A 25,687-nucleotide genomic window follows, 5' to 3' on the forward strand; every position below is an offset into this window, starting at 1 on the left:
TCTCTCTCTCTCTTTTTCGTAAAAGGTAATTGTATTAATTACGAAAAAAATGTACAAGTTTACATGATTACATGATTACAAAATACACGAGGGCCCTAGGCCAACGTGTGTAAAATCTCAGTACTAAGCCACAAAAAGGTTACACTCTCTCTCTCTCTCTCTCTCTCTCTCTCTCTCTCTCTCTCTCTCTCTCTCTCTCTCTCTCTCTCTCTCTCTCTCTCTCTCTCTCTCTCTCTCTCTCTCTCTCTCTCTTTTTCGTAAAAGGTAATTGTATTAATTACGAAAAGCACAAGATTACTGGATTACAAGATCCATGACGACAATCTAAGTCATCATGTGAAGAGATTCTAAGAACTACAAGTTACAACGCCATGGCAAAGATGCAGCGGAAATTGCCCTATGCCAGGGACGTAAGTCCTCCCTAGAGAGCAAATCGGAATGCCGGAGAAGATCCAACTGCCAATACAAGAGGCCCTTAAGCCTCGCAATATGCCGCTGAATATCATAGGCGGAGTCAAAAAGAAAAGCATTCCGAACGGTCCAGTTATGCCAGCAGCCCCAATATCGAAGAAAATGATACACGAGCTTCATATGTGGCTGTGCAGGCGCGGGGTATTTGGGCTGCCCGAAAACCCAATCAAAGCGGCGCAGGGTGAAACCAACCACTCCTTGCCAAACAGCCGACAAAAAGAACCAGACTTTCTTTGCGATGGGGCAAGAAATAAATCGGTGGCGGGCGGATTCCACAGCAGTGGTGCAAAAGAAACAGTGGCCATTGGAGTGGCCATTGGAGATTCGTCGCTTGGAGAGAGCCGAAGCAAGCGGAAGGCCACCAATCATCATTCTCCAAAGAAAAACTTTACATTTGAAGGGTGTCTTGTTCAACCAGCCCGCCATCACAGTTTCCCTCCACCATGACCGGGATTTACGTAATCCCCATAAAGCATTCACTTTGGTGACGAGCCATTGATGATCTTTAATCAGAATATGATACACTTGGTTAGCAGAAGCTTTGCTTAAAGTCAGCCGGCCTTGTAGGTCCCAATCCTGCCAGGGATGATCCGAAGCAAGGGTAGGAAAGGGTTCTCTGCTCTGGAGCACCCTCAAAAGCTGTTCCCATAAAGGCCTGTATCCACGAGGGATCCTAAAAAGCCTCCTGGCTGTACGAAAAGATATAAGCACATTGCGACTGGCAAGGGTGGCATCGGCCACTGAAGACAAACCCAAACGGGCCATCCGGTTGAATTGTGGTCTGAGGTCCTGTTTACCTTCCCAAGCAAGTAAACGCGAGACTGCCAGCAACTCCAATTGAAAAGAGTTAGTAGCTAAGCGATCCTCCGCTGGGTGCCACTGAGCCTTCTGGAGGACGTGTTTCCAGGAAGACACCAAATGAGTGAGCAACGACGAAGAAGAACTGGAGAACCGAGAATCAGCATTAAGAACATGCCACCAAGAACTCCGGATCTGGGTATTGCCATGTTGAAGCCCCTGGCCCTCAAGGAAATAACGGGCTATATCAACCCATGGATGATGATCCGAGCACATGGCGCGGAAAAGCGACCAACGGAGTGCCTGCATGTGAGTGTGGGCATCTAAAATAGCTCCGCCACCCATGCGTTTGGGGGTGCACGCATGCGACCACGAGATCCAGGAAATACCTGCATGCAATGAGTTTTTCTTCCATAGCATGAAACGAATAGACTGCGTAAGAGCATTGAGAGTCGTAGTAGTCCAGGGCAACAATGGCAAGAAATATGTGAGCATTGGCAACATGATAGTCTGGGCCACTTTGAGGCGGACATGGAAAGGCCAGGCTTGAGATTTCCAATACATAAACTTAGCCACCATTTTCTGTGAAATCCACTGGAGCAGCTGCTTAGGGGGAACATCAACGCCCAAAGGATACCCAAGGTGCCTGACAATGGAGCCACGAGGAACAACCAGACCGTGCCAATCCAAGGACTGCAAATCCGACTCCATGCAGCTGAGAATGGCTGATTTGAGGGCATTGATGCGAAGGCCGGACGCCTGACCAAAGAGGCTCCAGACATCCAATGCTCTTCGAAGGTTATCCCTATCCGCACGCAAAATCATAAAAGTATCATCCGCCAGGGATTGGGTAATGAAGTGTTGTCCTGTAGGAAGTGACAGTCCAGCCAACTGAGAAGAGGCTGCCATATGAGATAACATCGAAAGAACTGGATGTGTTGCAAGGGCAAAAAATAGAGGGCTCAAGGGGCACCCTTGTCTGACAGAGCGGGCATCTCTCTCTCTCTCTCTCTCTCTCTCTCTCTCTCTTTTTCGTAAAAGGTAATTGTATTAATTACGAAAAAAATGTACAAGTTTACATGATTACATGATTACAAAATACACGAGGGCCCTAGGCCAACGTGTGTAAAATCTCAGTACTAAGCCACAAAAAGGTTACACAAATCATCGCAAAGACCCAGAGGAAATTGCCATATGCCAGCGACGCAACTCCTCCCGAGTGAGCAAGTCCGAGTGCCGAATGAGATCTATCTGCCAATGCAAGAGACATTTAAGCCGCGCAATATGTCTCGGTACATTAGAGGCCGAATCAAAAAGAAAGGCATTCTGCGTGGTCCAAATGTGCCAGCATCCCCAGTATCTGAAAAAGTGGAATAAGATCTTCATATGCAACTATGGCCGTGTGGGGTAGTTTGGGTGCACAAAAACCCAATCGAAAGGAGTTAGTGAGGACCCCACCACCGCGCGCCAAACTTGTGACAAGAGTGACCAGATCTTCTTGGCGAGCGGGCAAGAAAGAAATCGATGTCCGGCCCATTCCACAGTAGTGGTACAGAAGAAACAATTGCCATTCGAGATTCTACGCTTGGAAAGGGCCGAGGCAAGAAGAAGGCCACCAATCATCATCACCCGCCAAAGAAAGACCTGGCATTTGAAAGGTATATTATTCAACCAGCCCTCCATCACAGTTGCCTTCCACGATGACTGAGATTTCCCCAAACCCCATACAGTATTAGCTTTCACACCCAGCCATTGATGATCGTTCATGAGAAGATGATACACTTGATTAGCAGAGGCCTTTTCCAGACTCAATCGGTCTGCAAGGTCCCAGTCCTGCCAAGGATGATCCACAGCCAGGGCAGGAAAGGGTTGCCTACCCCGAAGCACCAACAAAAGCTATTCCCATAAATCACGGTATTCGCGTGGGATCCTGAAAAGTCTCCTTGCAGTACGAAATGATGCGAAGACATTGCGAGTGGCAAGGGTAGCATCCGCAACTGAAGTCACACCCAAACACGCCATGCGGTTAAATCTCGGTCTGAGCTCATGTTTGTCTTCCCATGAAAGTAATCTCGAGACTGCCAACAATTCCAGTTGAAAGGAGTTAGTATGCAAGCGGTCCCCCCCACTGGATGCCAACGAGCCGTTTGGAGCACCACTTTCCAAGAGCCGACCAAATGCAGTAACAGAGAGGAAGAGGGACTGGAAAATCGAGAGTCAGCATTAAGGGCATGCCACCAGGAGCCCCGAAGTCGTGTATTACCATGGCGTAGGCCGCTGTCCTCAAGAAAATAACGGGCTATGATGGTCCACGCGAGATGATCCACACACATGGCGTGAAAAAGAGACCAACGAAGAGCCAGCATATGAGTTTCAGTATCCAAAATAGCTCCACCACCCATGCGTTTAGGGGTACATGTATGTGACCATGAAATCCACGAAATACCTGCTTGCAATGAATCCTTCTTCCATAACATGAAACGAATGGGGCGAGTGAGAGCCTTCAAAGTAGTAGGAGTCCACGGCAGCAATGGCAAGAAATATGTGAGCATTAGCAGCATAATTGTCTGAGCCACTTTGAGGCGCACATGGAATGGCCACGCTTGCGACTTCCAATAAATAAACTTCGCTGCCAGTTTTTGTGAAATCCAGTCCAGTAGTTCCTTTGGCCGAACATCCACCCCCAATGGGTATCCAAGATGCCTAACAATGGAGCCACAGGAAACAACCTGGCCTTGCCAGCCCAATGACTGTAAATCAGACTCCGTGCAACTGAGTATGGCTGATTTAAAGGCATTGATGCGAAGACCAAAAGCATGACCAAAGAGCGTCCAAGCATCTAACGCCTTGCGAATGTTATCCTTGTCCGCCCGCAAAATCATAAAGCTATCATCAGCCAGAGATTGGCTAATGGAGTGCTGTCCCAAAGGAAGAGACAATCCGGCTAGCTGAGCAGAAGCTGCCATTGAAGATAACATTGAAAGAACCAAGTGAGTCGCCAAGGCAAAGAAGAGAAGACTCAAAGGGCAACCCTGTCTGACCGAGCGTGCAAGGACAAATGGCTCTATATCCCCACCATTGAGCATAACTCAAGAAGAAGCCGCAACACTAATGGTGTACATCAATCAGGACATCGGAGTACCAAAACCCATAGCAAACATGAGTTCTGCAATGAAAGACCAATCTAAATAGTCAAAAGCCTTTTCCAAATCCAATTGAATCAATACCACTTTCTGACTGGAGTGCCTCGCATAGTCAATAGCCATTTGCACATTTAAGATATTATGCAGAATGTTGCGGCCCTTGATGAAACCATATTGGAGAGGATGCACAATAGCTGGAAGGTACTTGTGAAGCCGATTCGCCAGCACTTCAAAGAAGATTTATACATCGAACCCATCAAAGAAATTGGTCTCCAGTCTTGCAGCATTGACGGCGAAGGGACCTTTGGAAGCAATTTGATAAGGCCTTCTTTCCATGAGGAAGGCATGACCCCTATTTCCCAAACCTACTGAAACATAGCCGCCAATGGCTTCACCAGTTGGGCGGCCGAGTTCTCAAAGAATTCATTGGTGAGACCATCCCAACCAGCACTTTTATCCTTAGGCAAGTGTAACAAAACATCCGTAACCTCCTCCTCGCAAATATCTGCCTCCAAAGTAGCTTGCATATCAAGTGGAACCTGCTGGCGGACCAGATCATAGAAGACCAAGTGTGCATGCGTAACCTGGCTACAAGGCGATGGAGAAGAACCAAGATTCATAAAATAATTTCTGCACATATTCACAACGGTCTGCGGATCAGTGATCATGCAACCTTCTGAATCTTGGAGTCTAGTCATATTTTCTCAAGCAAGAGAAGCATGCAACGCGCGAAAGAACTTGTGAGTCTGACAGGCACTATCTTGCAATGTGTCAGTCAAGTTGTGCAGCTTGGCCTGCTGATAAATCTCTCTCTCTCTCTCTCTCTCTCTCTCTCTCTCTCTCTCTCTCTCTCTCTCTCTCTCTCTCTCTTTTTCGTAAAAGGTAATTGTATTAATTACGAAAAAAATACAAGATTACTTGATTACAAGATACATGACGACAATCCAAGCCATCATGTGAAGAGGTTCTAAGTACTACAAGTTACAATATCATGGCAAGGATCCGGAGGAAATTGCCATATGCCAGGGACGCAAGCCCTCCGTACAAAGCAAATCAGAACGATGGAGAAGAGCTAACTGCCAATACAACAGGCCCTTAAGCCTCACAATATGCCGCTGAACATTATAGGCGGAGTCAAACAAAAAAGCATTCCGAATGGTCCAGTTATGCCAACAGCCCCAGTATCAAAGAAAGTGATACATAAGCTTCATATGTGGCTGTGCGGGAGTAGAGTATTTGGGCTGCCCAAAAACCCAATCAAAGGGGCGCAGGGTGATACCAACCAGCCCTCGCCAAACAGCCGACAAAAATAACCAGATTTTCTTAGCGACAGGGCAAGAAATAAATCGGTGGCGGGCGGATTCCATAGTACCGGTGCAAAAGAAACAGGTGCCATTGGAGATTCGTCGCTTGGAAAGAGCCGAAGCAAGCGGAAGACCCCCAATCATCACTCTCCAAAGAAAGACATTATATTTAAAGGGTGTCTTATTCAACCAGCCCTCCATCACAGTTGCCCTCCACCATGACCGGGATTTACGCAGTCCCCATAAAGCATTCGCTTTAGGAAGTAGCCATTGATGATCTTTAATCACAAGATGATACTCTTGGTTAGCAGAAGCTTTGCCCAAATTCAGCCGGCCTTGTAGGTCCCAATCCTGCCAGGGATGATCCGAAGCAAGAGCAGAAAAGGGTTGTCTGCTCTGGAGCACCGTCAAAAGCTGTTCCCATAAAGGCCTATATCCACGAGGGATCCTGAAAAGCCTCCTAGCTGTAGCAAATGATATAAGCACATTGCGACTGGCAAGGGTGGCATCCGCAACCGACGACAAGCCCAAACGTGCCATCCGGTTGAATTGTGGTCTAAGTTCATGTTTACCTTCCCACGAAACTAAACGCGAGACTGCAAATAATTCCAATTGAAAAGAGTTAGTAGCCACGCGATCCTCCGTTGGATGCCACTGAGCCTTTTGAAGGACGTGTTTCCAGGAACATACCAAATGAGTAAGCAGCGATGAAGAAGAACTGGAGAACCGTGAATCAGCGTTAAGAACATTCCACCAAGAACTCCGGATTTGGGTATTGCCATGCAGAAGCCCATGGCCCTCAAGGAAATAACGGGCTATAGTGACCCACGGATGATGATTCGAGCACATGGCGCGGAAAAGAGACCAACGAAGTGCCTGCATGTGAGTTTGGGCATCTAAAATAGCTCCGCCACCCATGCGTTTGGGGGTGCACACATGCGACCACGAGATCCAGGAAATACCTGCATGCAATGAGTCCTTCTTCCATAGCATGAAGCGAATAGACTGAGTAAGAGCATTCAGAGTCGTAGTAGTCCAAGGTAACAATGGCAAGAAATATGTGAGCATGGGCAACATAATTATCTGGGCTACTTTGAGGCGAACATGAAAGGGCCAGGCCTGAGACTTCCAATACATAAACTTAGCCACCATTTTCTGAGAAATCCACTGCAGAAGCTGTTTTGGGGGAACATCAACACCCAAAGGGTATCCAAGATGCCAGACAATGGAGCCACGAGGAACGACCAGACCCTGCCAGTCCAAGGACTGCAAATCCGACTCCGTGCAGCTTAGAATGGCTAATTTGAGCGCATTGATACGAAGGCCTGACGCTTGACCAAAGAGACCCCAAACATCCAAGGCTTTTCGAAGGTTATCCTTGTCCGCACGCAAAATCATAAAGCTATCATCCGCCAGGGATTGGCTAATGAAGTGCTATCCTGTGGGAAGCGACAGTCCAACCAACTGAGAAGAGGCGGCCATATGTGATAACATGGAAAGAACTGGATGTGTCGCAAGGGCAAAGAATAAAGGGCTCAAAGGGCACCCCTGTCTGAAAGAACGGGCAAGGAGAAGGGGCTCAGTAACACCTCCGTTGAGCATGACTCGCGAGAACGCCTCAGCACTAATGGTGTAGATTAGGCGAGACATCCGAGCACCAAAGCCCATAGCAGACATAAGTTCAACGAAAGACCAGTCCAGATAGTCAAAAGCCTTTTCCAGGTCCAGTTGAATCAGTACAACCTCCTGATTAGAATGCCTGGCATAATCAATGGCCAATTGGGCATTCAAAACATTGTGTAGAATATTTCGGCCCTTAATGAAACCATACTGGAGAGGGTGCACAAGGGCCGGGAGATGCTTATGGAGCCGATTCACCATTACTTTGGAAAAGATTTTGTACATTGAACCCATCAAAGAAATTGGGCGCCACTGCGTCAACTTAGATGGCGAAGGAACTTTGGGAAGCAGTTTAATAAGTCCTTGTTTCCATGAGGGAGGCATGATTCCCGTTTCCCACACCTGCTGAAACAACGCCTGCAATGGTTTTGCCAGTTGGGTAGCGAAAGCTTCAAAGAACTCATTGGTGAGACCATCCCAACCCGGACTTTTATCTTTGGGCAAGTGTAACAAGACGTCCATAACCTCTGCCTCACCAATATCTGAATCCATAGTAGCTTGCATGTCCTGCGGAAGCTGATTGCGGACCAGGTCATAAAAAACCGAACGGGCCTGAGTAGTTTGGGCTGAAGGTGGAGAAGCAGAACCGAGAAGGTAACAGAAATAATTCCTGCACATATGCACAATAGTCTGTGGATCCAGGATAAGGTGGCCTTCCGCATCCTCCAGTCTTGTCATATTCTCTCGAGCAGGAGAGGCGTGGAGAGCCTGAAAAAACTTATAGGTCTGACAAGCACTATCTTGCAAAGTCTCTGTCAGATGTTGCAATTTGGCCTGTTGATAGGATTTTAACTGGAATTCTTTAATAAGATCGGCCACCCGCATTGCTAGGGCAAGCAGAAATGCATCATCCGGAGTGTCCACCAGCAGGGAGCGAACCAAAACCAGCAGGTCCTCCGCTGCCTGTCGACGGCGCCGACAAAGAGAGCCTGATAGATCCCATACTGCCGAGCAACCCGCTGCACATTAGAGAGCAATCTTTCAAAAGACGCAGTGTCCTGAGAGGAACAGTCCAAGAAGAATCTGTCAAGCAATTGCTGCATATAGCCGTGAAAAATTGCATGCTTCAAGTAGGACGAGTTGAAACGCAAAGGGAGTCTCTCCAGAAATTGCTTGAAAGGTGCAATGGGTTGTGCAAGCAACTCGAACTGCAGAGGGAAATGGTCCGACAAGACATATTGCTGCAACACTTTTATTTAGAGCATCTCAGGCAGAAAATCATCATTCTGCATGATATATATACGGTCCAACCGCGACCATGTTGTTGCATATTGGGCCGAATGGAAAGTAAACCCGGGAGAAGACAGGTGTAGCCAGGACCAGAGATCTTGCACATTCCACGTGGCTATTTTCATGTGTAGGCAAAACACAATTAGGTACGAGGCACAGCTTGCCTCGACTTGACTTTGTCGGCGAGAATGTCCAGGACTCCCTCATCCAAGAAATCTTACAACACTGCAAAAGAGTTCTGAGGACCAGATTTGGAAGTAGACGGCATATCTGCTTGCTTGGGGTTGGAGCGTGGATAACGACGGTCCCACGGGCTAATGACGTTGCCTCTAGTATCAAAAGCCAGCTTTGCAGGTGGACCCTTTAGACGATCCGAATACATTTTCCAGGCGGGCTCAGGACAGGGGGCAGAGGAAACCATAGCAGGAGCAGAGCGCTCGGAAGACAACATTTCCTTCCGACGCATATATGTATGCATGGAATCTTGTGAGGTAGTAGGCACAGTACTATCCATGCCAACAACAATCCGGGGTAATGACGTTGCCTCTAGTATCAAAAGCCAGCTTTGCAGGTGGACCCTTTAGACGATCCGAATACATTTTCCAAGCGGGCTAAGGACGGGGGGCAGAGGAAACCATAGCAGGAGCAGAGCGCTCGGAAGACAACATTTCCTTCCGGCGCATATATGTACGCATGGAATCTTGTGAGGTAGTAGGCACAGTACTGTCCATGCCAGCAACAATCCTGTTGCCTTTTTTTGCACGTACTTCAACCCAATAAGTGGCACGGGAATCCGGACCCGAAACCTGTTGTTAACCTTTGGCCAAAACTTGGGGCGGGTGAATAGTATCCAGCGACGGAGCATCACACACCATATCTTCAATGGGCGAAGCAACATGGCCCGCATCTGAAATGTGTTGCTGCTCTGGGCATTCGGCCATAAGGTGGCCCAACTGTCCACAGGAAAAGCAATGGCCTGCAAAATTGCCCCATTTCAGACGAAAGTGTAACGGATGCATGCCAGAGCAATTGAGGCGTAACCAAGCAGGCCGTTTCCGTGCAGTATCCCATAACATGCACAAGCGGTTGCGATTCAAAGCTCGGAGACTGGGAGGGACGAGAACCGTGCCCACAGCGGCCATAGTATCCTTCAATAGCGGCCAATAAACAGCCGGACAATTTTCCACTTCTACCCACACAGGGCATTCACGTTGCAGGAGACGCTGAAAATCTGCCATCGGACGCCATGGAACCACATGAACCAACCGACGATCAAAAAACAAAGGCAGTTTAGACAGGAGAGCAGCACGGTGCGTCTCAGTTTTCAAGAGGACCTCAAAAAAACTTCGGGACCCAACAAAAATCTCTTCAACACATTCTCCTTGTAGCAGACTCTGCAGCCATTGGCAAATACGGGAAAGCAGCGGGATTCGACCAATGAAGAAGAGTATCACCGCGCGATCATAGAACACCGAAAAGGAGCGCAGGACAGTTTTTGGATCGACGATAGCTTCCAGAACATCGTCAGGTGCGGAGTCAGAAAAGGCTTCCTGATTGTGTTGAACATATTCACCAAGCAGAGTGTTGGCAAATTCCAGCAGATGCTCCCAGTCCATCTCCTGAGAGTCTACAGCATCCGAAGCAACCTGCGCATAGGAACGATCCTGAATAACACCTATTTCTTCCGAGGTATGCTTGGTACGTTTACCCGCAGGCTGGAGGTCAGGACCCGGGGGGATCTCTTCACTGCACGGAACCATATCCTCCGGTTCCTCAGCATCAGAATCCGAGCCAAGTGCTGCCACCGTTTGGTCTATGAAATCCAGATCCAAACCAGCCATCTTGTATGACGAGCTGATCACGAAGGAGGACTGACGCACACGGCAGATGACTGTCGGCTGAGTTAGAAAACAGCACCCCAGTAAGCCTGTTTCGCACACGGTGGAGGATGACCCTCAAGACGTCACACGATCAGGTTGCAGGCGTTAAAAGTCGGGGGCGACCACCACGGTGGCTGACTGGCGAGGGCAGCATCCGACAGGCGAGGGGTGCGACCGACAGGCAAGGGCGGACAGCAGGCGTGGGCAGAAGCCCTGGCGCACAAGGCGAACGGGCGTGAATCAGGCGCAAAGCCCGCAGTGCCCGCAGTGAATCAGGCGCAGTGCCCGCAGTGCCTGTGGCAGACGTCACACGGGCGGGTACAGGCGAGCCTGTGGCAGACGTCACGCGGGCGGGTACAGACGAGCCTGTAACAGACGACACGCGGGCGAGTCGCCGGATGCAGGCGGCGAGTCTGTGGCACGATATGCAGCCGACAGGGCAGGACAGAAGGCTCGATGAAGCAGAGCGACGCGCAGGGGCGAGACGACCGAGGCACAGGGCCAGGTGGCGGAAAGGCGACGGAAGCGCAGCCGACGAAGGACAGACCCAACAGGTCGAGCAAGACGGAGCAACGTCACGGGCCCTTGGCGATAGGTCAACACAACGGCAGCAGGGCATGACGCACAGGCGACGACCCCATCTCCATCGCATCGACTCCTCTCTCTTTTTTTTTCGTAAAAGGTAATTGTATTAATTACGAAAAAAAGTACAAGATAACTTGATTACAAGATACATGACGCCAATCCAAGCCATCATGTGAAAAGGGGCTAAGTGCTACAAGTTACAAAGTTATGGCAAGGGGGCAGATGAAATTGCCATAAGCCAGGGACGGAAGTCCTCCCTAGAGAGCAAATCAGAATGCCAGAGAAGATCCAAATGCCAATACAAAAGGCCCTTAAGCCTCGCAATATGTCGCTGAACATTATAGGCGGAGTCAAAAAGAAAAGCATTCCTAATGGTCCAGTTATGCCAACAGCCCCAATATCGAAGAAAATGATACATGAGTTTCATATGTGGCTGTACAGGAGTGGGGTATTTGGGCTGGCCGAAAACCCAATCAAAGGGGCGCAGGGTGAATCCAACCGCTCCTTGCCAAATAGCCGACAAAAAGAACCAGACTTTTTTTGCGACGGGGCAAGAAATAAATCTGTGGCGGGCTGATTCCACAACAGTGGTGCAAAAGAAACAGCTGCCATTGGAGATTCGTCGCTTGGAAAGAGCCGACGCAAGCGGAAGACCACCAATCATCACTCTCCAAAGAAAGACTTTACATTTGAAGGGGGTCTTGTTCAACCAGCCCTCCATCACATTTGCCCTCCACCAGGACCGGGATTTTCGTAAGCCCCATAAAGCATTGGCTTTGGTAACTAACCATTGTTGATCTTTGATCAGAATATGATAAACTTGATTAGCAGAAGCTTTGCTTAAAGGCAGCCGGCCTTGTAGGTCCCACTCCTGCCAGGGATGATCTGAAGCAAGGGCAGGAAAGGGTTGTCTGCTCTGGAGCATCCGCAAAAGCTGTTCCCATAAAGGGCTATATCCCCACGGGATCCTGTAAAGCCTCCTGGCTGTACAAAAAGATATAAGCACATTGCGACTAGCAAGGGTGGCATCCGCGACCGAAGACAAGCCCAAACGAGCCATCCGGTTGAATTGTGGTCTAAGCTCATTTTTGCCTTCCCATGCAAGTAAACGCGAGACTACCAAAAATTCCAATTGAAAAGAATTCGTAGCCAAGCGATCCTCTGCTGGATGCCACTGAGCCTTTAGAAGGACCCGTTTCCAGGAACATACCAAATGATTAAGCAGCGACGAAGAAGAACTGGAGAACCTCGAATCAGCATTAAGAACATGCCACCAAGAAGTCCGGATTTGGGTATTGCCATGTAGAAGCCCATGGCTCTCAAGGAAATAACGGGCTATATCGACCCATGGATGATGATCCGAGCACATGGCGCGGAAGAGAGACCAACGGAGTGCCTGCATGTGAGTTTGGGCATCTAAAATAGCTCCGCCACCCATGCGTTTGGGGGTACAGGCATGCGACCAAGAAATCCAGGAAATACCTGCATGCAATGAGTCCTTCGTCCATAGCATGAAGCGAAGAGACTGAGTAAGAGCATTGAGAGTCGTAGAAGTCCAGGGCAACAATGGCAAAAAATATGTCAGCATTGGCAACATAATTGTCTGGGCCACTTTGAGACGAATATGGAAGGGCCAGGCTTGAGATTTCCAATACATAAACTTAGCCACCATTTTCTGAGAAATCCACTGCAGAAGCTGCTTTGGTGGAACGTCGACACCCAAAGGGTACCCAAGGTGCCTGACAATGGAGCCACGAGGAACAACCAGACCCTGCCAGTCCAAGGACTACAAATCCGACTCCGTGCAGCTGAGAATGGCTGATTTGAGTGCATTGATGCAAAGGCCGGAGGCTTGACCAAAGATGCCCCAAACATCCAATGCGCGCTTGAGGTTGTCCTTGTCCGCACGCAAAATCATAAAAGTATCATCCGCCTAAGATTGGCTAATGAAGTGCTGTCCTGAAGGAAGCGACAGACCGGCCAACTGAGAAGAGGCTACCATATGGGATAACATGGAAACAACTGGACGTGTCGCGAGGGCAAAGAATAGCGGGCTCAAAGGGCATCCTTGTCTGACAGAGCGGGCAAGTACAAATGGCTCAGTAACACCTCCATTCAGCATGACTCGCGAAGACGCCGCAGCACTAATGGTGTAGATTAGACGAGACATCCGGGGACCAAAGCCCATAGCCGACATAAGTTCAGCGACGAAAGACCAATCTAGATAGTCAAAAGCCTTGTCCAGGTCCAGTTGAATCAGTACTACCTCCTGGTTAGAATGCCTTGCATAATCAATAGCTAGTTGAGCTTTCCATACATTGTGCAGAATATTTTGGCCCCTAATGAAACCATACTGTAGAGGATGCACAATGGCCAGGAGATGCTTATGAAGCCGATTCGCCATTATTTTGGAAAAGATTTTGTACATTGAACCCATCAAGGAAATGGGGCGCCACTGTGTCAACCTAGATGGCGAAGGAACTTTTGGAAGCAGTTTAATAAGGCCTTCTTTCCATGAGGAAGGCATGATCCCGGTTTGCCACACCTGCTGAAACAAAGCCTGCAATGGTTTCGCCAGTTGGGAAGCAAAAGCTTCAAAGAACTCATTGGTGAGACCATCCCAACCCGGGCTTTTATCCTTGGGCAAATGTAACAAGACATCCGTAACCTCTGCCTCACAAATATCGGACTCCATAATAGCTTGCATGTCCTGCGGTAGCTGATTGCGAACCAGGTCATAAAAACCCAAACGGGCCTGAGTGATTTGATCTGAAGGTGGAGAAGTGGTGCCGAGAAGGTCACGGAAATAATTCCTGCACATATGCACAATAGTCTACGAATCCATGATAAGGTGACCTTCTGCATCCTCGAGTCTGGTCATATTCTTCCTAGCAGGAGAGGCGTGGAGAGCTCGAAACAACTTATGGGTTTGACATGCATTATCTTGCAACGTCTCTGTCAGATGTTGCAATTTGGCCTGCTGATATGATTTCAATTCGAATTCTTTAATAAGATCCGCCATTCGCATGGCCAGTGCGAGCAGAAATGCATCATCCGGAGTGTCCACCAGCAGAGAGCGAACCAAAGCCAGCATGTCCTCGGCTGCCTTGTGACGCTGCCGACAAAGAGAGGCATGGTGGATCCCATACTGCCGAGCAACCCGCTGCACATTAGAGAGCAATCGTTCCAATGACGCAGTGCCTTGAGAAGAGAAGTCGAAGAGAAATCTGTCAATCAATTGCTGCATATAGCCCTGAAAGATTGCATGCTTCAGGTAAGACGAATTGAAACGCAAAGGGAGTCTCTCCAGAAATTGCTTGAACGGGGCAATGGGTTGTGGAAGCAGCTCAAGCTGCAGAGGGAAATGGTCCGACAAGGCATAGTGCTGCAACACTTTTATTTCGAGTAGCTCAGGAAGAAAATCATCATTCTGCATGATATATATACGATCCAATCTCTACCATGTTGTTGCATACTGGGCAGAATGGAAAGTAAACCCTGTAGAAGACGGGTGTAGCCAGGACCAGAGATCTTGCTTCAGGACGTCAAGAGCCAACGCCTGCCACATACGACTTTCCGGCGTATCCATCACCGAATGCTCCGATGTGGACTGGGAGGAATCCACACACATATTGAAATCCCCCATGAAGAAGCCCCGTCTGCCAAGTGACAAGGAGGTCTGCAAAGTCTGCCAAAGCGCCCGACGAGATAAGGAATCATTCGGAGCATAGAGGCCAAGTAGCCATAAGATTTCCCCTTCGAATATAATTTCAATCACCAAAAAACGGCCATGAACATCATTTTTAATTAGAACAGGCTGATATTTGTCATGGACAATCATGAGCACACCCAAATAATGCATGGCCTGTGACCCAGCATAAAACAATCTAAAGCCATGGCAATCTACCACTTTTCCGGCTTCATCGTGACTCTTGTGCTCAACAGCGCACAGGACATCCCACTGATTTTCATGCAATACAGTCCACATAGTATGTTGCTTGTGTCGAGAACAAATTCCACGCACATTCCACGTGGCGATTTTCATGTATACTTAAAACAAAATCAGGTACGAGGCACTGCTTGCCTCGATTTGACTTTGTCAGCGAGAATGTCCAGGACTCCCTCGTCCAAGAAATCCGCCAACACTGCAAAAGAGTTCTGCGGACCAGATTTGGAAGTAGACGGCATATCTGCTGGCTTTGGGATGGAACGGGGATAACGACGGTCCCACGGGGTAATGACATTACCTCTGCTATCAAATGCCAGCTTAGCAGAGGGACCCTTTGAACGATCCGAAGACATTTTCCTGGTGGGCTGATGAAGGGAGACAGAGGAAACCATAGCAGGAGCTGAGCGCTCAGTAGACTGCATTTCCTTCCTTCACATGTATCTACGCATGGAATCTTGTGATGTAGTAGGCACATTGTTCTCCATGGCCGCAACAACCCTGTTGCTTCTTTTTGCACGTACTTCCACCCAATTAGTGGCGCTGGAATCCAGACCCGCAACCTGTTGTTTACCTTTGGCCAAAGCGTGGGGCTGATGGGTAGCATCCAGCGATGGGGCATCACACACCATATCCTCCATGGGCGGCACAGGATGGCCATCATGGGAAGTGTGTTGCTGTTCCGGGCATTCGGCCATAAAGTGCCCCAACTGTCCACAGGAGAAGCAATGCCCTGCAAAATTGCCCCATTTCAAACGAAAGTGTAATGGGTGCATGCCAGGGCAATTGAGGCATAACCAGGCACGCCTTTTTCGTGCAGTGTCCCATAGCATGCACAAGCGGTTGCGATTCACAGCCCGGAGACTGGGAGGGACCAAAACAGTGCCCACAGCGGCCATAGCATCCTTCAATAGTGGCCAATAAACAGCCGGACAGTTTTCCACCTCGACCCAGACCGGGCATTCACGTTGTAGCAGACGCTGAAAATCTGCCATTGGACGCCATGGAACCACATGAACCAACCGGCGTTCAAAAAACAAAGGCAGTTTAGACAGGAGAGCAGCACGGTGCGTCTCTAATTTCAACAGGACCTCAAAAAAACCCCGGGAGCCAACAAAAATCTCTTCAACACATTCCCCTTGTAGCAGATGTTGCAACCACTGTCGAATACGGGAAAGCAACGGGATTCGACCAGTGAAGAAAAGTATCACAGCGCAATCATAAAATACCGAAAAGGAGCGTAGGACAGTTTTTGGGTCCACGGTGGCGTCCAGCACATCGTCAGGTGCAGAGTCAGAAAAGACTTCCTGATTATGTTGAACATAATCCCCAAGCAAAGTGTTTGCAAATTCCAGCAAGTGTTCCCAGTCCACTTCCTGAGAGTCCACCGAATCCGAAGCAACCTGAGCATAGGACCGATCCGGAGAAACGCCTATCTCTTCCGAAGCATGCTTGGTACGTTTACCCGCAGGCTGGATGTCGGGACCAAGGGGCATCTCTTCGTTGCACGGAACCATATCCTCAGGTTCCTCCGCATCAGAATCCGGGCCCAGTGCTGCCACTGTTTGATCTATGAAATCCAGATCCAAACCAGCCATCGTATATGATGTTTTGATCTCGAAGGAGGACTGACCCTCTCTTTTGCCGGCTCTCTTGCTTTCCCTTTTTTCTGTACAGAGGCGCTGTCCAGGGGTGTACTCGGCAAGGAGAGCTAATGAAAACGGAGGTTTACCTGTCACCGTGCAGGGGTAGACAGGCGAAACACAGGCCGGGCGGTCTCCACAGCAGGACGGGACAGGCTGGGGTGCCGGGCAGGGGTCCGTCAGCAGTGTCCGGGAACAGGGCGTCAGGAGGATGCTACCATGGATAGGGAGTCAGTGACAGGGCGTCTGGGTGTGGACAGGGCGGCCGGAACAGAACACGCTGGCGGCTCTTGGACAGGACACGCTAGCGGCTCCAGAACAGAACACGCTGGCGGCGCAGGACAGGACACGAACAACGGGCGAAGGCGGGCGGAACTGCAGGCATCAACAGTGCAGACAGGACGCGAACGCCAGACGGGCTGAGGCAGAACGGCAGGCGACGAGGATGCTGACGCGAGCGATAGGTGACGACAGGTGGGTCGTCAGTCTTCGACGGCACAGGGCGACGCGACGGCAGGGCGTGCAGAACCAGGCGACCCCAGGGCGGCAAGAACCAGCGGCACCATCGTTCCTCCTCCCTCTCTCTCTCTCTCTCTCTCTCTCTCTCTCTCTCTCTCTCTCTCTCTCTCTCTCTCTCTCTCTCTCTCTCTCTCTCTCTCTCTCTCTCTCGTAAAAGGCAATTGTATTAATTACGAAAAAAAGGTACAAGTTTACATGATTAGAAGATACACGATGGCTCTAAGGCATCGTGTTACAAAAGTTCTCTCTTTTTTTTCATAAAAGGTAATTGTATTAATTACGAAAAAAGTACAAGTTTACTTGATTACAAGATACATGATGACACTAAGCCATCATGTGAAAAGGTTCTAGTACTAAGAGTTACAAATTCATGGCAAAGACGCAGAGAAAATTGCCATATGCTAGGGACGTAAGTCCTCCCAAGAGAGCATGTCAAAATGCTTAAGAAGATGTAGCTGCCAATACAAGAGACCCTTAAGCCTAGCAATATGCCGCTTAACATTATAGGCGGAATCAAAAAGAAAAGCATTAGAAATGGTCCAGTTATGCCAATAGCCCCAATATCGAAGAAAGTGAAACACGAGCTTCATATGTGGCTGTGCCGGAGTGGGGTATTTGGGCTGCACAAAAACCCAATCAAACTCTCTCTCTCTCTCTCTCTCTCTCTCTCTCTCTCTCTCTCTCTCTCTCTCTCTCCACCCCTATGTGGAAGCGCTGTCCAAGCCCATCAAGCTTCTTCCATGGCTCCCAAGAGACATCGAGATGCTAAGCGAGGTCACGCTCAAAGGACTCCCTAACATGAAAAAGTAGTCGCTGCCGAAACACAAGTGGAAGTTAATCTCGAATTCATTCAGCCTGAAGAACGGATTATTCCACAACAAACCGAGATTGCGATCATAAACCATAATCATGATGGATGGCCGAACGGAGATAATCAGGTTAGTACATAAAAAATGAATCATGATTAGATAGAACTTACTTAAACTTACAAAAGCATATTAGTATTATCAAATGCTTTTTAGGAAAGAACAAGGAAATTGATGAAGGGGATAGATTCTCTGCATCACATTCATTGACAACTATGTTAAAAATGTTTTATGGTTATGACTGCTTTTGGATTTGTGAATGATGAATTATCGCTCTTATGATTCCGGGCTTGCACAGTCAGACGAGTTGTGGATTGTGGTGGTTCGAGACATTGGGGTCCCCAATCCAAAGCTCCCTAATCACTCTGCGGAGTGTGAAAAAACTCACCTTAGCATTGTGTCCTACGCTCCTAAGGAAGGTAGGTGTTTTTGGAAAAACTCACCTGCAGGTGGGGATCCTATGCTCCTAAGGAAGATAGGTGTTTTTGATATTTGATCACTCGAGCACCTGAGAAGGACCGAGGGATAAATGCCCTTGTTATGTAGGACAGCTCCGAAGGCTCAAGGAAGCTTAGAGGGACTCTGAGCCAGTAAATTCCCTCTTGACCTGGATGGAGTGCGATCACATACAGCCCAATCCCGAGGGATTGAAAGGTCCTATCCTAGACTGGACGGTATCTTTCTGCAGAAAAACAATTTTGTACCACTTTGTGGAGTGATGATGAAATAAAGTATCTCATTTCCGAATTGTTTGTTATGTGCTAAAGATTGAGTTTAACAAATCCCGTTTAACGGAGTAATAAAAGAAATCTGGTTTTATATGTCCAAACAATGTAGTAGTATGCTTTGCTAATTAAAAAACTAAGCAAACCCCATCGAGGAAAGTGAGAGGCTTCAATCCTAAGATGATTGAATGCCTATGGCTGGGAGGACCCGATAAGTCCCAACATTAGATAGAGCTGATTAAATCGTGACCTTCCCAATACCAGTAGAATTAATTACCAGGTTTAACACCGTTATAGGGGACCGGAGCTAGGATTTTACCTTATGGATAGGAGGATTGATTTACACTCACCCTCGTCTCTCACTCTCTTTGAACCAAGTGCAGTGTTAACCTCACTCCTGCCTTTGATTGATTACAAAGTGGTCTTTCTTAAGTGGGCGTTAGAATGCTATTAGGGGTGACCTTTCCACACTTCCCTTGTGAAGTAGAACTAAGATTCCCATGTTCAACTAAGTCCAAGGTTTCCCGTGGGGAGACGGGATGGTGATGTGTATGGATATGAATTTCAGTCGACTACTAAGAGGACTCCTCCGGGTCTGTTGGAGGAGGCACCTCACAAAAATTTGATGAAACTTCTCAAACAGTATACATAGCTGAAAGAATCTGCGTGAAGGAAAGCAGGGCAAAATAAGTCTTCCTAACAGTTCCACCTGAGAAATCCAATTGGCTGGTCTCATCTGCTCCAGTGCAATGAGTACAAGCCAAACCCACTGCTGGTTCACCAATGTTCTTTTCTGCTATTTGTCCATCATCCACTCATGATAATGGAAGTGGGCTGTCAAAATAGAACCAATTATACACCACATCACCACATTTTGAGTTTACAAATGTGGAGTTGACTGGATCTTTAGTGATTTGGGTATTCCTCAATAAGGAAACAAGTGGTTACAAAATAGTAGTACTTAAAGAAACATTGATAAAACACCAGCATCAAAAGAAATGTCTTGTAACTATTTTTTTGCTACTATGCTGGCATGACCTTCAAAAAAATAGGTAATGTTCATGCTTGTGTTATGATCAACTTGTTGCATTTGTTCAAATACACACCATAAACAGTAAAATCTTATGTTGCATACAGATTGTAGAAACATGAAGCTACCTTTTCATCCAGTAACTTTTGCACCACATCACGCGCATGCACATCAATAACAATAAGGGCCCCTAGTGTTAATCTTGCCAGTCGCGTCAATGGCTTTCGAACAAGGTCAGTCAAAGCCAAGAGTTGTACTACCTATGCCAGTTATAGCAAAAATTTATGAGTGAGCGATATGGGGATTCACTATCGAAAACATAAACAGCAGTTGGCAAAGAACATTACAATCACAAATTTACTGCCTTTCATTTTTCAAAAAGTGAAATAACTTACTTTTTCTTATAATTTCTCTGGAGCCAGAGCTTCCACACCAGCATTCCAGCAGTCTATTCAAACTAGTAGCAAAGTGGGCACATTCGTCCACACCACTTACACCCTTGAATCCCTATGATGAATGTCTCCCTGTCCATCAAGAAGACACTCATAGCCTCTGCCACAAAAGGAAGAGGAAGGGGGCTAGTAGACACCCCCATCTGACCAATCTCTCCATGCTGAGTAAATCCCCTCTGGCACCACTGGCAAGCACTTTGCTATGCACTGAAGCACCTCTAGCCAACTGCTCAGACAGCAAATCTGAAACACTATACCCTCGAGAAACTCCCAATCAACTCTATCATAGGCTTTCTCAGAGTTAGGAGAAAGTCAAGGTGATCATATCTCCTATATCCAGCTAGGACTGTAATCTCCCAAAGAGCAAATAAAATCCCAAGGATGCTAAGTTCCAGGGCAAGTTCCGTCTGAGTAGAATGGATCATGGTTAAAATCTTTGGAGATAGCCCAAGACTAATCACATTTGCTACGGTCTTATAAGCAGTTCATGGCAAGCTCTTTGGTCTCCACTGAGTGACTTTTAATCTATTCTCACTACCCTCAGTCCTCAGATAGTGCAAGGTTGGCCATCAATAACTTACAAAACGATTTTGTGATTCTGAGAAAGCTGTACGTATTAAGCAAATATCATTTGCCAAAATAAAATGTAAACAGCCAAATTTTGAAGTAGGATTGTTTGGCAGACCTGAACATTGTCAAAGTACTCTTGTAATTGGTTCACAGTGATTGCAGCTTCTACTTGCTCAGTCCAATAAACTGAGCTTCCACACAATACCACTTGACCTGGCCATACTTGGACCCAATCTGTCCTTGCTACAGTCTTATATGCAGCCAATGCTAACCTTATCTGCTTAGTCACAAACAAAAAAAAGCCACTTTGACTTGCTGACAGCAGTAACAGACTGCATAATATTGTTAACTGAAAATGATTTCCATTGCAGCCTTATCCTCTTGCAAGGATTTATTTTGCATGCATGTTCTTAGAATTTGCGGGGGCGAAGGGGTGCCAGGAAAGAGAGAGGACCTGCTGAAGGATACTCTCCTTCATCTTTTTCTCCACTTCACTAAGCCAATTCTCCACATTTCCAAGTGGTTGCATTGTAGTTGCGAAAGGGACCTGCATGTCAAAAATATGAAGAATTGTGTGCCTGAATATTTCTGCTTGTTGATGAAACTCCCCCACCAACATAAAAAGAGGAACAATAGACCTATTTCATATCAGTGCCAAAACTTGCCTTTTCACCTTCAGCTGAGTTCATGGCTACTATCTCCAAGTCTGGCTTGAAATCTAATTCAGATATTGCCTCGAAGCATTTACGTAAGTGTGGCTGAACAGCTAGTGGATTTTTTGCTTGGGAGAGAATTTGTAGCAGCTCATCATTGGAAAGGAAGAAGAATCGGCTAAATGCCAGACGTTTGGTCTCCAAGTAATCTGCTAATCCTTTCTGTACCATATCTATCATCTGCAACCAAAGATAATCGTAACAACACTCACGAATTATTGTGATCAAATATGTCCTCAAAAAGGTGTTCAGTTCAATGATAGAATTTCAAGTAGGGGTAGGCTGTCCTGTTCTATAGTACCCTTCAATTATCAAGAAAAGAAAGCAAGCTTCTTTAGGAATGAAAATGGATGCTCTACCGTTGAATCATACTGAAAACTGGAAAAGGCAGTGACCTTGACCACCTTGAAATAACAAAAAGTGGCCTACCATTGATCTGACAGAATAGTGAACCCTGAAAATTCCCAAAATCTAGGAAAAATGTGGTCACACTTTCTCTCACTGAGATTGCAGTCATGTTTGATTAAATCACACTGGATCTTTGATTTTACTGCTTCGGAAGGGAAAGCAACCTGATAATATGGCAAGGGTCATCCGCCGTAATGCTAAAGTGGAAGCAAACTACTTCTGCTTGAAGGAAGAACCAAACTCATGGCACTACTGAATCTGATGTCCCTTTCTGCTGCACAGCCTTCATATCCTAGTTATGCCCCTTGTGCAGGTATTTCAACAGACATTGAAAGTCCTACCACTAGATTTGAATATGTTGAAGTAAACTAAAGAAGAAGTTAAAGAAGAAATAAGAGAATAAGTAGAAAACTTGAAATAAATCCTCCACTGAATGGGTAATTAAATCTAAGAAACTAGACTCAAAACTGGGGCAGCAGGACAAATGCAATTGCACTACTTCTCAACCATCATTATGGAGGATGGTCCCCCATCTTGAGCCCAAGGTTGCCATCTGGATTGAAAAACTTTAACTGTGATGACTGTGCTGAGGGTTACATCCTTAGACATCATGGATGGGCACTGGCAGCTTTTGCCATTGACCATGTCCCAAATGGTCAATGAGAGTCTTGTAGTTTGAATGTGATCAGGGCACTTTAGGCTTAGCTAAAGGAATTTTTTTTGTGAACATGTTCAGCGCACTGTAGGGTTTTGCTGGCTAGGTTCTATAAAAGCAAAGGGTTCTATGGTTGGGAGATGAGCACATCTCCATCTCCTTTATGCTTGTTTAGTGGGCTTGTATGACTTGTGCTGTGTCATATGTGCAAGATGAATCCTAGATGGGCATTACATTGGTATCACAGCTAGGTTGCACCCGTAGGATTGATATGGTTAGCATCTAGCTCTTTACACAAGCAACACATTACATAAGTCGGTGCAAGACATGGGTAGGTACATCAATAGTAGGGATTGAATAGTTGAGAGCCATAGATTAACAATTTATTTTATGTGTATGAAAATTATGATATGGTGTGGTACAATAAAATTCAGTAATAAATGGCACCTTAGGATTTTAATAGGTATGGTACAATAAAATACATTATTTTCTGTTAAAAGCTACTTGAAACCTAATATTGTTTTCACAAAAAAAGGTAGAGAAGTTGTTTGAATGTTTGAAATTTGAATCTCAAACCTAATATTGTTTTGACAAAAAAAGGTAGAGAAGTTGCTTGAATCTCAAACAACATAATTCCATGAGAGAATCATATTACTCTATAAGAAGCATCTAGCTTATCCCAAAGTGTGGATCATACATGGTACTAGTGCAACTATGCCACCATTGGATTCTTGACCTACTGCCACCACCATTGAGCTCTCAGCTCACTGCTCAGGCATCCATTTGGTCTTTCAGCTGTTGCCACCAGCTCCTCTCACCATCTCCAGTCAACCAGCTATGCCGTCAGTTACAGGCAACCACTGCCTGCACTTAACCTCCACCAGCTGCTATGACTTCACCACCTGCAGTGGTTGCTGTTGACACCTCGGCCTTCCTGCAGCACTGCCTGCAAGCCATCATCACTCACTACGCCAACAATAACACCGCCCTGTTTGCCTACACATCGCTCCTGTTAACCTCCAGCGCACCCCCTGTCCACATGATGTGTGCTGCCTACAGCTCCTGTGTGCTCCCCCAAGGGAACAATGTCATTCTACTCTGTGCATCTAGTTGTGCAGCCCCAGTCCTAGTTGCTGCACGCTGCTAGAGTCTCTATAGCATGCCACCCTGTCCAACCTATCTGCTTGCAACAAGCTTCCTTCATCTGTAGTTGGACACCACCTCCTACATAGCCTTCACTTAATCAACTAATGCATCCCTGGTGTGCTACACATTGCTGCCATTACTGCCACGGTCAACTCACCTCCCCATCTGCCACCTCAATCACAATTGCTAACTGCAGCACTAACCTTCAATACGTTGCTGGGTTTGGCCCAAATTTGAGGCTCTCTCCTGTACATTCCAAATGTCTAGTCATCATAAAATCGAGGCTTTTCAATTTTGAGTAAAGTTTCTCCAAATTTCTTCATCAAACATTGGGCCTTTTGTAAGTCTTGCTGAGATTCATCAGAACTAAGGTTCAATTCAACATCTCAGGTGACAATGGGAGGCATTGGCAGTAGTTTTCCTCCACATTGGTAGCATCTTTGTCAACATTCAGCTACTTTATCTTCAATTCAGCTGAAATGAGTAAGTTTTTGAGGTTTGCATTACAACTCTAATGTTGTACCTATACAAATTTTTGGACAGCATTTGTCCAACACATGCAGTAAGCAAAATGGCAACTCAAAGTGACTTGCTTAACATGTTTGGGGACAGTGACAAGTTGGATGGCACCGACTATCCAATGTAGGCATACATGATGCACTATGTGCTGGTTGCAAAACAGTTATGGGGATATGTATGTGGCATTGAAGTTAGGTCAGCAGATACTTGCCAGTTTATCTGATTTGTCCACTATTCCTAGTGGCTCATTTGCTCCATCTCCAGCTGCTCGTCCCACAACTAGCCAATTGAGATGGGATGGGAGAGATGCCTAGGCAGATGGTAGCCACACGCGAGAAATTAAACTCCAGATCTGTCATGCAACCGGACAAGAGGCAAAAAGATGAAGCAATGTTTCATCACATGTAGTGCAGAATACACTATCTTGCAAGAGACAAGTCATATTATACATTCATTCGTGCACAACGGTGGCATGGGATGTACTTGCTTCTCTCTATTAGACCACCATGAGGCAAGTGTTGCTACTTCTGCAAGCAGCTTGATATAGAGCATATGACATACGGCAATTCAGTTGCTGCTTACAATACATTAATAAAGGATCTCAAGGAGTAACTACTGAGCATTATTAATTATTTTTCTACAACTATCGATAAGCTCAAGCCCCCCCCCCCTCCCCCGGGCTCCATCTGATTGCGCCCACCCCCCAGATTGATCGCAGCCCCCCTGTTCCGTTGATCACGCTCACCTTGTTGAGCGCCCACCCCCATATCGTTCGCGCCTCTCCACCCCACCTGTCTGGCCCGCCATTTTGCAACTGTCCCCCCCTGCCCCAACAGCTCGCTGCCCCCCCCCCCCCCCCCCAACCCGCCTTGCTGTCTCCCGCCACCTGTTGTCCCCCCCCCTCCCCCCCCCCCCCCCTGCTGTCTTCCCCCCACCCCCGCCCACCCTATTGTCTCCCCCCTATCTCCCCCCCACCCCACCCACCGCCCTGCTGTCCCCCCCCCCCCCCCCCCGACCAATGCCAAGCCGCCCTCTACTCCAAACTCCCCTCCCCCCCGGCGCATTGCTTCCGTCTGCAATCTCAGCTCTGTCCGCGGCATACACCCCCATCCCCTCCACTGCCAAAAACAGAAGCTCCCCCCCCCCCCTCTAGTTGCTCCCTCTATCTGCAACAACTGCCCCCCCCCCCCCAAGGTAGCACCACGACGTGATTGCTAGTTCTCTCAGAAGGGACATGCAATGGAAACCGCTAGTCAGACGCCGGCACACTCAGCGAGTACCCCCCAGTCAAACACCTTGCGCGTTGTTCTCTCTGAGGAGCAGCTCTTAGTTGTCCGAGCTAAGGAAATGAAGCTCAAGGAAACAACGATTTATGGTGAGGTAGAAGGACATTCCCCAGCCAAG

The 25,687-nt window shown here is 47.4% G+C and overlaps 1 protein-coding gene across 5 annotated transcripts in view; it reads right to left on the reverse strand.

Annotated features, from left to right (window-relative positions):
• LOC148028254 (uncharacterized) overlaps positions 1–25,687 on the reverse strand; it is a 346,086-nt gene that overhangs the window by 199,454 nt on the left and 120,945 nt on the right. For all 5 annotated transcript variants that reach the window (XM_087690038.1, XM_087690039.1, XM_087690041.1 and 2 more), the window contains exons 19-22: positions 21,508–21,735; positions 21,297–21,389; positions 20,958–21,119; positions 19,949–20,080 (exon numbers count right to left, since the gene is read on the reverse strand). In XM_087690038.1, the coding sequence (XP_087546164.1) occupies positions 19,949–20,080; positions 20,958–21,119; positions 21,297–21,389; positions 21,508–21,735 (615 nt within the window). The remainder of the gene's footprint in view (positions 1–19,948; positions 20,081–20,957; positions 21,120–21,296; positions 21,390–21,507; positions 21,736–25,687) is intronic.

Source organism: Lygodium microphyllum, chromosome 12, assembly GCF_053477565.2.
Source record: "Lygodium microphyllum isolate KBCC chromosome 12, Lygodium_microphyllum_v1.1.10, whole genome shotgun sequence".
Classification (NCBI taxonomy): Eukaryota; Viridiplantae; Streptophyta; class Polypodiopsida; order Schizaeales; family Lygodiaceae; genus Lygodium; species Lygodium microphyllum.